At 38.0% G+C, this 13,436-nt stretch overlaps 1 protein-coding gene across 1 annotated transcript; it reads left to right on the forward strand.

The window, feature by feature from the left end:
• Window positions 1-5,211: 5,211 nt before the first annotated feature.
• On the forward strand, window positions 5,212-6,473 carry LOC131312714 (uncharacterized). The gene has a single exon (XM_058340653.1). It carries the CDS (start codon window positions 5,474-5,476, stop codon window positions 6,380-6,382), a length of 909 nt encoding a protein of 302 aa, XP_058196636.1. The 5' UTR covers window positions 5,212-5,473; the 3' UTR covers window positions 6,383-6,473.
• Window positions 6,474-13,436: the final 6,963 nt, after the last annotated feature.

Consider the following 13,436-nt stretch of genomic DNA (forward strand, 5'->3'; position numbering starts at 1 on the left):
GTAATTCACGTCAGAGTTAATTAAAAGCAGTAAATATAAGACTGGCTAATTGTGGGCCTGTGGCATATGACTCCCACTGAAAAGTAATAAGTACGAATTTTAATGGGTGAAACAATAGTAAAACTTAACCTAATCAGTTTGGCCGGGTGAGCATGAGAACTTAGTAAAGTGTTTGTCTTTCACGAGATTGCATATCCGAATTTTACAGAGGTTGAACATTTCAAATATTGGGGTTACTGGAGGGTTTTTTGTCCAGTCGTTAATTTCAAGACCCCGAAATTAGTCGAGGCGCGCGTAAGTTGGCCCGAACAAAATACACGTATTACAGGGAAAACTTAAATAAATGTGAATAACGTTTTTTTACCATGTTATGAAATGCAAAAGAAGCTTGAAAGAGCAACTACCTTTACGGTGTGATTACTCATCTAAATTATAAGCCAGACAGACAGTTTGGTTACTTCATGAGGGGGTTTTATGCACCACCAAAATTACCTTAAAATGGCAGAGGCCCCAGTACTCTTTCAAATAACCATTACTACAGTAGTACTATCATTTTCATTTCAAAAGAAAAAACACTGTACGACAAGATGTTACGAAGTACAAACGAAAGAATAAGTTCAAACGTAGTGCCACCTAATTACTACTTGAAGATATCATTATTCGAGCATTTATGTAGACGCTCACATTCTTACGAATCGACCAACCGATTAGCCTTTGCTGGTATTGTGTCTGCTTAATTATTGATCTTCATCGGCACTAAAGTTAACCTATTGGGCCTATTTGTTTGACCAAAATGAGCATCAAATGAATCATATATACGCGGAAATCACAAGTTTGGTATTTAGTTAAATTTTCTTATCGTCGTCCACATTAAGTATTTATCGAATATATAACACCTAGAATTGCGAGTTGTATAATGGTCGTAGGGGCAGTATTTTTAGTTTTATCACTGTTAATCTAACTAGAATGTTCCTTCACTATCAGTCCCGTCAAATAAACGCACGTGTAGGGTTGTAGTATTCCCAAAGAATAACTGCTTCAAACCCAAGTAACAGACTGACCTAGTTGACAGGCGAGGCCCATGTACCAAAAAAAGACAGGCGAGGCCCAATTTTGTTCAGTTTTTGTAACTAAAGCTCCTTTGCTTGGAGTTTACCTGGCCCAAACCTAGTCCAATTAAGCCCACAACTTCGTGAAACCTAGAAAAGGCCCCAAAACAAGCCCAATCCCATTAACAATTCAAGACCAAATATATTCATTTATGTGGGGTATTTTGAGTATGGTTCAAAATGACTGCTTTTTTTTTTTTTTTCCCATCGGAAGATCTGTTTTGATCAAAGTTGGTAAAATTATTGACAGCCCTACTCATTGAAAGAATCGTTCTGGTGAATTTGTTAGCATAAGACATTTTTAGCTAATTCCGCCACATGTTTGGTCAAACTGTTGATGGTTCGTTGTTGATGAAATTGAACATTGAAACCACATGGGATTTATAATCATTTCTCATACGTGAAAGAGATATCTATCTATCATTAAGAAAAACCTTTAGGAGTCTCAGTAAAATTTACCCTTCTTAATTTTGGGGTTGATTTTCGCTCTCTTTTTATTTAAAACCACACTTATTATTTTTGTTGTAAATTCACAACAAGATGGCGATGTCTATCAATCCGATTGGTTGTTGCACCCATACATAACAGGGTGGGCACGTGACACGTCCATGCTACTTTCCATGCCCAGGCCACGCTAGTTGGAGGGCCTTGCCACCAGGACCCGCCCACAACTAAGATTGATTAGTTAAGGTGTTCGGATATAGTAATTTGGTCTAGTTATTAGTAATTACTTAGTAATCGTTTGTGTCTGTGTCTATTCTAGCTTTTCATTTTGATTATGAGAGAATAAGTTACGCTTTGCGCAATCTCAGTCGTCTGAGATTGAACTCTGCAAATCTTATTCACGGCTCCTCTGTAAATAAGATTTTTTCTTTTGATTATAGGAACTCATGATGACATGTTTGTTAATTACACGATACATTTTGGAACATTAAACCAGAACTACTAATGATTCCCCGCACAAAAAGAAAACAAGAAGAAAATGTCCGCTATTTTTATTTAATTGAAGTTGGAAACAATTTACAAAATAAGTATCCAAATCACAGCCAACTCAGCATTATTCATTGTAAATTGGATTTGATCTTTGCAAAAAGTAGGATTTTAATATTTATATTTAATCTAGTCGTAGGCTCGTAGCTATGGGAACAATAAATTGTAATGATCAAACAAGTAACCGTTTGATCATTTTCTCCCCTAATATACGTATTTTAGTGAACCATGCATATTTCTATTCTTTTCTATTTGCTTAACGAAATATTGTTAGGGTATGTTTGATTCGATGGAATCAACGTTGGAATGTAATGGTCATTCCATGGAATACTTATTCTCGTGTTTTGTTCACCATTAAATGATAGAATGATCATTCTAAATAGAATCACTATTCACCTTATTAAAGAAATTTGTCATTCCATTTCTTTGTCGTCACACCAACATTACCATTTCCACTCCAATATTTACTATTGTCACACCGAAAATTACTATTGCCTCTCCAAAAATTAGTATTGCCACACCATTCCATTACAGATGAGAATGACTATTTCTAGGTACAATCAAACTTGGGAATGAAAAGGATATTCCAATCTCACTTTCTCCAATTCCGTTCCATTGTCGATTCCATTCTATCGAACCAAACATACCCTTATATCACTTCACTATTAGTCTCGTTAAGCAATTTAGCCTCGTCCAAAAAGGCCCGATCAAACCTTGCTTCAAGTTTCCTTACTCAATATCTACAGCTAATGGTTCAGCTTTTAAATAGAATCTTACTGTTAAGATATAAGATACTTTTAGCAAATCTCAATCATTAAAGACACATTTGAATGGCTTCGATTGCGCACAATGACTTTGTAATGCACCCTTACATTACATTACAGGGTCCAGCTACATGTTTATTGGCAAGTCTGGCATCCAAGTGGTCTTGCCCGCCTAATAATAGAGAGCCGTTAATTAAATTGACAATTTATCTTCCAAAAATATTGAACCTTTAAAGAGATGGTGATAAGAGTCATATAAAAGTAGACCGCTTTAAAAACAATCATGTGGAAAACTTTAGCATTTGTTTGTCAAAAGTCTCAAAACTTTGAGAAAGTCGAATCTGACTCTTCACCCTTCCTCGCCCGAAGGGGCGGCTTCCTAGCTCGCCCCGTTACCTACCCAAGCCCAAGCGGCCAAGCCCCACCCCCGATTCCCAAATTACGATGCTGATGCACCTCCTGGAACATATCTATCCACGTGTCATTCTTATGAAATGATATGCTTTAAATTTGAACAAAATAAGTGACTCGAATTATTTCTACGGGATTCGAGAAGTCTGGACAGAGCTACATATAGTCAAATGGGATCTCTTGACCCCACTAACTACTTCTACATTCATACATTAATCTAATAAAATAGTACTATTTTCGATCTATATATTGTATATGAATTTGGCATCATAATACTAGGATAATTGCCCCAGCTTCAATCCCACTTAATTAATTCTTTCGCCCTCTTTAACACTGGAATTTGGCTAACTATTAGTCAAAAACATGTGGATAATACTCACTAAATTAATACTACTAAAAAAGTTAGAATTTGCGAACTCCTGTGGAAGCAGTAAAAAGGTTATAGTTATTGATTAGCAAATACAGATAAGACAATTTAGAGTAACTATGTTTCTATATTAACCTCACTGTCCTAGAATACTGGCTCCGCCCCGAGAAGTGTCCCCAAACTATCTACGATACCTGATGTATGTACTGCTGTTGTGTCTGTACCCATAGCAACTTTCTCTTCGAGAGGGCCTCAAATTACTTGTCACAAGCAACCTCAGGAATGTTGAAGTGGCAGCGGACGCTTGCCATGTGATTTCAGCTGGTTCTTGATAACACAAATGAAAATCATTCTCCCCTCGACACAATTCGCAATTGCAGGTTACTACTCTAACAGCTCGAATTAATCTCCACCGCTGAGGCACGTACTTAGAGAATTAATGCAACAAATACGTTGATTTGCCGGCACGTGATCGAAGCTCAAACCATTCAGGAGTCGTTCGTTTCCTTAATTTCCATTCTGAATTGTATTCGTACTCAAGTACACCCAAACTTTGCATTCTTATTTTTAATGCATGCATGCATCATGCTTCCCGATCAGGGGAAGAAAGAGCATTAAACGCAAGTCTCCTTTCAAAATGAGTATTAATTTTCACAACTACCCCCTTTGAATTTCCTTTATAAAGTTAGTTTTAATTATTCACGGAGGATAAATTTGGAACATTCACACACTTTTTTAAGTTGGTTTTCCAAACAAAACTAATATTTTGTGACATGTCAAAATAAAATAGAGAGCCAACAGTGACGAGTTGATTCTTAGAACATGTACACCAACAAAAGGTATTTTACCTACACAATAATTCACTTTTTTCATTTTACCTATTCAAATTTCTCTCAACCCCACATCAATCCTCTTTATTATACCTCTTTATCCTTATTAAATATACTAAAAAAAAGAGAGACAGAGAGAGTGGTAGAGAGAGAATGAGGGAGTGATAAGAAGGAGAGAGAAGAAGAATAATATTTTAATGGTTTGCTTATGAATAGTGGCTCTCTAGTTTTACCGAGAATTTTCTGGGAAGGAAAAGTATCCCAGTGTTTAAAGAGGCTTGTGCAAATGGTTTTTGTGGCTTTGAGTAGGTAAAATGACTATAAAAGTGGGTTTACCTACTCTTGTGTACATGCCCTTATATAGATATATTTGTATAAGCGTATTTGTGTGTAACATAAATTACTCCGAACATCATGAATTATATATAGTATTAAACTCAATCAAGAGCACTCGTGAGCACAAAGTCTAATCCGACTCTTAACCCTATCGTCACACGAAAGGGTAAGCCCCCCATGCGATCAAGTATTATAGTATATGATATGATATGATCACCACTTGGAACACATCTATCCAATTCTACGAGACAGTCTCATCTCATTTAAATTAATTATTTCCCTCACTGCATGAAGGACAGGTTTTCGAAATCCCAAAACCAATCGTATCCCTCCACGTAGCTAACCTCCTGAAACCACCCAAAGAGAGAATAAATTCTGGGTGCCCGTCGGATATCCTGCCCCCCCGTCATCACCCTCACTCGGATACTCCCCCAGCATATCCCCCCAAGTTCCTTTTACAAAACACCAAAGCCAAAAACAGTCTTCTTTTTTGCACTGTTCTGTCGAATATTCGCTAGTAAATTCCTCTGAAAACCTCAATAAATCCAGAGTAGAAGCTCTTATTCTACTTGGTAAAAAAACAAAGAAGAAGAAGAAGAAGAAGAATTAAACTCTTATTCTATAAGCTACTATAATTTGTTTGGGAAAAACAGTTTCACCTGGAATATGGCCGGTTTTGCGAGGGCGAAGCGGGTCACCGACCCGCTAAACGACAGAGTCAAGGCTCTGATCGTCGGGAAAGCCGGCCGTGAACCGGTCTACGCCAGCAGCGGGAGCGAGCACGGCTGCGAGGAGTACTCGCCGTGTCTCTCCGACCTCGTCCACGGCTTCCTTGAGGATGACGCCGGCGGCGGCGGAGGTGTTGGTGAGTCGCCGGATTACGAGTCCGATTCCGAGCGCGATCCTTCAATGTGCGATCCGACGGACGTGATCGAGGACCTTGTAAATGCATCTGTCACGATGAACGCAGATTCCTTCAGGAATTCACTATCAGCTCACGTGTCCAACGCAGCGACGGCGTTTAAGTTTTCCTCGGTAAAACCTAGCAGATCGGTTCTCCGTCGAGCCGTGATGGCGTCTCTGAGAGAGCTAGGCTACAATGCGGCGATTTGCAAGACGAAGTGGGAGAGCTCGGGCGGATTAACCGCCGGTAACTACGAATTCATCGACGTCGTCGTCCAACCGGACCCCGCCACGTCGCAGTCCCACCGTTACTTCATCGACCTCGATTTCGTTGCGGAATTCGAGATCGCGAGGCCTACTGATCGGTACGAGCGTCTGTTGGAGAAGTTGCCCGGGGTTTTTATCGGGAGGGGTGAAGAGTTGAAGGAGATTGTGAAGGTAATGAGCGACGCGGCGAAGCGGTCTTTGAAGAGCAGAGAGTTGAGCCTGCCGCCGTGGAGGAAGAACCGGTACATGCAGAACAAGTGGTTTGGCCCGTACCGTCGGACGGTGAATGCGATTCCGGCTAACTCGCCGTCTGTTTTAACGGGTTTTGCAGTCAAGTGCCGTTCGGTTGGGTTCGACGCCGTTAATGGGCGTTTGTTTTTTCCCGCGACAACTCGTACGAGATAGGATAGGCGTAGTTTTCTGTGTACGTTTTAGCGGTTTCAATTGTAAAAGTATTAAAAAATAAAAACGCTGTCGTTTTGTGTTTCCCATGTTACATCATCGTTTCTGGTACGCGGCGATTCCACCTCGTCTGTGTAGAAAAGTTATTCGCTGCTGCCCCACCAGTAATTCTGCTAGGAAACGGATCGGAAGCACCAACAGTGCATTCGGCCACGCGGGTGCTGGAGTCGCTCCGAGTGTTGTACTTCTGTACAAATGATTTGAACTATTCAATAATTAAAAAAAAAAAAAACGTATGGTGTCTCAAAGAATCAGCACAATCTACAAATTAAAGGTTAAATTGAGTATCTACAAATATCAAATTCAACTAATTTTTTACAAATTCAATAATTATTTTTTAAAATTATTAAATGACTCAAATCATCCATGCCATCAATTTACATCGTCTGCCTCCCTGATCGGTTTGTTTAGACTTTTCTATTGGCGAATAGAAAGCAAAATCTTGAAGGCCCATGGGTCCCATTTTTGAACGATGACATGTCTTCAATGTTGTTTTTTTTTTTTTTTTTTTTTCACGTCTTTTGATGTGACAGTAATGAAATACAGGGCAATTTTCTGACAATAGTTGGTGTGTACTATGTAGTGTGGATGTAAAAATTTTGTGGTGGGGTACGTGTTTGGATAAGGTTATTGTACTGCTCCTAGGATAAGGCCAATGACTCTTGCTCACTTGCGAAGGGCCTTCTGTCTTTTCCAGTCCATTTGTTAGTGGTCAAAACGGTCCATTTGTTAAGGGTTTTTTAATGGAAAAATAACTGTCTAAAACATGTTTTGATAATTAATATCCGTCAATGACAAACTAAGAACATTTGTTAATATTGAAAATATTCTTTACGGGTATTAACTATCGAAACACATCCTTAGCCGTCACTCTCCCTTTTTTAATTAAATTTCACAAGAGTGAAGGAGATATAGAATGACGAAAGACATAATAGAAGAGGGATTATTATGTAACCATTATCCAAGGGTTTATTATTAGTTTTATAATAAGATTTATTTGGGTTGGAGGGATATGGATGAATAATGGCATTTTCTTAAATGAGCATAGCATATCTTTTCAGATTAGATGATGATAGATTTTCTATCAAAAAAGAAAGTCACTAGTCTTCTCGGATATAGGAGTATAATAACAATTGATCGGAGGACCTTTCAGGCATATTCTGATACCTTTGGGGGTTTACTTATTAGTTAAAGACTTTGAGGGTTTACTATTTATTAAAGACTTCCCAACTCTACTTCCATCATTGTCATGGTGGGGCCTCCCAAGTAATTTTGGAAGAACATATGTGAAAAAATACTTAGAATAGACCGCGCACAAGTTTGTGTGGATATTTTATTTAACTGTATTTTATGCCGTATTATGGCTCTCCATCAACAAATTAAAATGTTTGCAAGTCCCGTTTGAAAAAGAATGGTAGGTGTCGTTCCGCTTTCTTTTTAAACCTTTTTTTTTTTAAAATGTAATTTCAAACGCAAAAATATAATAAAAAGTAAAAAATATTTTTTTAAATTTTTTTAGCACCGTTTAACAGATCTCAATGAAATCTATCAAACTAGATTCATATTGGTAGAAAAATTATTTGCATAAATACATAATTTTTGAGCTTGAAATTGCCTTCTTTTTCTAAAAGTTCATTTTCTAAGAAACCAGAACGGAGCCTTGTTCAGCACTTATATGTGGACTAGTGTATGGCAATGCACGCCATTTTTGGTTATGATGCTAATCGGAACCCTCGTCTTGCATAACTCGTTCTCAGGAGCTATCTCCACCAAAAAGTGTTACCCAGACAACAACTTAGAGGGGGGTGAATAAGATTGCTAATTAAAAAATTACCAATTAAAAGCTACATAAGCAAATAACTAATTAGCAAATATAATGAGAGAGATAAGAAGTGCAAAACCAGTTTATAGTGATTTGGTCTGAATTTGTTCACGGTCCAACCTACTCCACTTCTCTCTCAAGTAATCGCTTAAAGGTTCCCCTAATAAAAATAGAATTACACCAATACGCCTTGCGGGTGCTTACAATTACTGTCGTTCCTAGCTTTTCGGAGGAACGACAGTACTAGTGTTTGATTTCTCAAACACTTTAATCTCTCAAAAGATAATAAAATTTGTAGCTCACAATTACAACACTCCTCAAAGAGTAGATATGACAATTTTTGCTCACAAATCTCTCAAAGTAATTGTATGAAAAATGAAGAATAAGAGAGGGTGAAAATTGGTCTTGTAATGCTCTGAGTATTTTCTCTATTGTAGCTTGGTGGTTCTATGTCTTGCAGCTGATGAACCTCTTCCATTATATAGCTTGAATATTTGAACCGTTGGAAACATTTCTTTTGAGCAGAAATCTTCTAGCAAAAGGCTAGATCTTCATTAAATATTTAAATGCAATAGAAATACGTTGAGCTGTACATCTTCAACAGATCTTGATTTGCAACGTTCTCGAGGCTTAAATGCGCAACTCCAAGGTCAACAATGGTGAGCTGAACCAAAACTGCAGAAACTACTGGTTGTCCACTTGTCTCTACTTTGCAAAAAAATAAATTCTAGAGTCTTCTAACTTTTTCTTTTATTTGACCGAATAGGATGACTATATAAACAGCCAAAACCAGTAAGGACCAAAGTCATAAAATAGGTTGGCCAAGATTTATTTGTCATGCTAAAAGACAACTACGAGCCAGGGGACTTATCTTTCCTAGAAAAGATTTGTACACAAACTGATCATGCATATTGTTTTGTCCAGGTCAGAGATTTTAATAACTTCAATTTTAACATTGCTTTTTAAGAAATCAATTATGCCAAAAATATAATCAAAATCAATTATTTCTAACATAACTCGTATGTGGACTAGTATATGGCAATGCACGCCATTTTTGATTATGATGCTAATGGGAACCCTCGTCTTGCATAACTCGTTCTCAGGAGCTATCTCCACCCAAAAGGTTTATATCATTCAATGTTAAAGTGAATCACTGCGTCAAATTAGGATGCCTACTAGATACATGTAAATTAGGTTATCCGAGGAAGATTAAAAAACGGTTTATAAACGTAATTATGATTTTAAAAACAAACGGTGTATAATTGCACTTAGACCCCGTTCCAGAAACCTTCTTAAAAAATAAGCAGCTTATTTCACATTTTCAAACTCAAAAATAATGTAAATGAAAAATAATTTTTTAATTTTTTTCACACCGTATTAAATATCTTGATGAGATCTATTAAACAAGATCTATATTGCCAGGAAAATTACTGGCGTAAACACATTATTTTTGAGTTTGAAATTGCTTTCTTAAAAAATAAATACTTATTTTACGTTCCGGAACGGGGCCTTAGAATATCATGGGTCATTTTGTGGGTAAGGGTTTATACTGAGAAGATCAATAAGCCAACAAGCCAATCAGCAGTTGTGCAAGAAAGGCAGGCCTAAATTTAATGGGCCTCACGGACCTTATCAGCCCAAACAACAAATTCAGAAACATTTGAATCATGAAGCCAAGCCCATGGGAGATATTTCGAAGCCTGAAATAAAAAGGTCACCGATCTAACAGCATCCACAATGTAATAATTAAAGGCGAATAATCAAAACTTGTCACATTAGATTTTGATTATCCATTTAAAAGTTATTAAAATTAGCAATGTCAAGTCTCACATTATTTATTTTTTGCCCATAATCAAAATGAGTTGGAAAAAATTCAAATCTAACGGTCAGTTTTTTTCTTCTTGATCTAATAATCTATATTGAATGGCATTCTAGTCAAATACTGTAAGTGAAAGTGGAGAACATTTGTTAAAATTCATAAAGTGATCAATATTGTTAAATGCACAACCACTTGCCAAAGTGGAGAGTGAGTTTCACCTACCAATAAAGCATTTGTTTTATGTAGAGTGATCTTCACTTTTCTATGATGTTTATACTTGATTAAGAAGATGTGAGATCCAATAAATTTGATTATTGGCAAAAAGTTGCTAGTTTTGATTATCCAAATGCCCAAATTTGATGAGTTGCTAAGAGATTGCTAAATTTGATCATTACAATATGAGCACTTTTTTAAGCACATATTGCTAATTTTAGTAACGTTTTGGTTTTAATTACTCCGTATTATATTGTGGATGCTCTAATCCCTACTCTAATCTAAGAGATGATGAGGAAGGAACAAGCTCAGTGTCAAAAATCCTTTGTGCTGAGAGATTTTTCGGCCGTTGAATTTAAAAAAAAAATTACACAATTCGACTTCTGAAAAAATCTCTCGACACAAAAGTTTTTGGAACAGAAGAGATCGGACTTGAAGAAACCTTCTTCTCATCTGTTAAGCTCTCTTCAAAGCTGGCCAACCTGGAACCATGTCCGTACTGTGGCCAGTGGGGTCGAAAAGTTTTTCAGTGCTGGGTGGACACAGGTCACACGGTGCCGAGCACCATTTTGGCCATTTAAATGTATTTTGAATTGTCCAAATCTATTTGGATAATTTTAATGTATAATTATCAAAACACTCCCTTAAATCCAAATAGATCTGAACCATTCAAAATATGTTTGGATTGTCGAGATGCGTGCTCGACATCATGTGGCCACCCGGCACTGAAAAATTTCTCAGTGGGGTCTCATAATCTTGACGTGTCATTTGCACAGATCCCGGTATTTATTTTAGTCTTCTTCATTTAATCTGGGCGTCCGGACAATAGAGGTGCCATTGATACAAAAAAATAAGCTCAATCTGGTATCAATTAGGATGTGTACGAAATGTCCAACTTTATCCAAAAATTCAAGCTTAAATTCTAAAGCAAAGTTGGAAGTTTAGTAAACGTTTTTATCGATACTAGATTGAGCTTATTTTTTGAAAGGACCGTTAGCAAAATATTTTAAACAACATGAGTGGTTTCGATAATTTATTTGGGACCCGAAACGGGCCCAAAAGACGTATATGCGTGATGTATGTACATGAACATATGTACTTATAGACTTTCCGATCCAGAATATGCTAGTATCCACGTTGATGAGTTGCATGCCGATTGCCGACAACTGCTCCTCTGGCTTCCCCATGTCCCGCCAAATACTACTCTACCCTAACGAGTAACTACTGATATATACTCCTAAATTGGTTCATGTTGCTTCTTTTTTAACTATTGAAAAGTACATCATTTTATCCTCTCTCTCTCTCTCTCTTGTCACATTTTATACATCAGCGGAATTTGGAGGAGTTAGTTAGTAAATTAGTTCACAGAAGATTCAAAGGCTGTCTATCCATAGCACTAAACTCCGGTTGCGCCCCCATGGGTCTCGAACTCTCACCTTCACTGGGGAGATCAATGAGACAAATCAATAGTTATGAACCATCAATTCATCATTTGTTTGAGCCGGCCGGCCCCCAATTAATCCAATCCAATCCAATCCAAACCTTATCTTGTGCAGCTCTCGACCACATGATGGTAGGGTTCCATCCAATTTCAAGCTGATTCTAGCTGTGTCCCATAGTCCATGACTAGCTAATTCTATCCATTCTGTAATACCAGTAGTACACTACACATTTTCTTCAATATGCATGATTGCGGATCGAGAAGATATGTGTGGTGGCCATTCCGAGATTCCATGATCTCTTCTCTGGATTCATGTTAAACTGTCTACTGAAGTAGTACTTAAAAGACAGCCATGGTACCACATTTGTTTGCATATATCGATCACATTACTTTAAAGTACACATGCACCACATACGCCAAAAACTACGTCACTCAAATCTCAACTAAGCCTTGCATAAAATTCCCAAGAGATTGACCGAGGGGTTAATCTCAGGTGGAAAGTGCGAACTACCTACGTATAGGGCTGCAAATGAACCGAGTCGCTCGCAAGCGGCTCGTGACTCAGCTCGCTAACGGCTCGTTCGAGCTCGGTTCATCAAGCAAATGAACGAGCTCGAGCCACTTGATGCTTGGATCGTTGAGCTCGCGAGCTGCCATATACAGTACATACATATACCAAACGAGCCATTCGAGCCGAGCTCGAGCTTACATATACATATATCTATATATATGTATACATACATATACCGAACGAGCCATTCGTGCCGAGCCGAGCCGAGCTCGAGCTTTTGAATATATGTTCGAGCCGAGTCCGAGCCCACATATTTCAGCTTGATTCGAGCTCGAGCCGAGCTCGAGCTGAGGAAAACTAAGGCGAGCCGAGCTCGAGCAAGGCAAAACTCGGCTCGTTTGCAGCCCTACCTATGTACGTGTTATCCTTTCTTTTAAGACCAGTCCATACGGGGTTTTGCCCCCACTTTTTTTTAATTTTTTAAAAAAGAAGAAGATCGTTGTCGTTGATAACATAAAAAGAATATCTGAAGATCGAATTACAGATATACAATACCCTCGTGAAGAACACAGAGGGGAATGCCGCATGCACCCAACTCAACCTAATAACTCTGTAAACAAATCCGGGGAGACTATTAAAGCACACTTATATAACAATGATAGAAGCGATTGTCTACACGGGAGGTGAATGTTCGTAAACCGTTACGGGGTAAGTTGTCATTTCTGATCATTTCTATCCCACAACAAACGATCTAGGACGCTTCTACCGAAAAGGCCAATTGCAACGATCACACTCCACCAAAGAAGGCCGTCCGGTTCGATCCAAGAAGCTACTGTCCAGAAACGCTAGCGCTGGCAAGCTCATAGCACAAGAATGAGCTAGACCTGATCCTTCATTGTCACGAGCACAAACTTTAAATGGTCCATCTGCTAATTGACTCTGGAATTAGTCCTGCACAGATTAAAAAGAAAATTGAGCCCCACACAACATACTATTGAATTGGATTGGGTAAAGTATCACCTTGAAAACATATCAAAACGTGGCAGACAAATACAGTTACTCCATGATTACTCCATCCGTTCCGCAAAGTTAATTTATTTATATATGAAATGACCTCTAATTTTCACGTAAAATCATAAAGTATTGTTGTACGTACTTAATTTTAAAATTTTCTTTGTACCAAATTAAAGA

Source organism: Rhododendron vialii, chromosome 13a (assembly GCF_030253575.1).
Source record: "Rhododendron vialii isolate Sample 1 chromosome 13a, ASM3025357v1".
NCBI lineage: Eukaryota > Viridiplantae > Streptophyta > Magnoliopsida > Ericales > Ericaceae > Rhododendron > Rhododendron vialii.

Coding starts and splice junctions, on each gene's coding strand:
- LOC131312714 (XM_058340653.1), top strand. CDS start 5,474: ATGGCCGGTTTTGCGAGGGCGAAGCGGGTCACCGACCCGCTAAACGAC.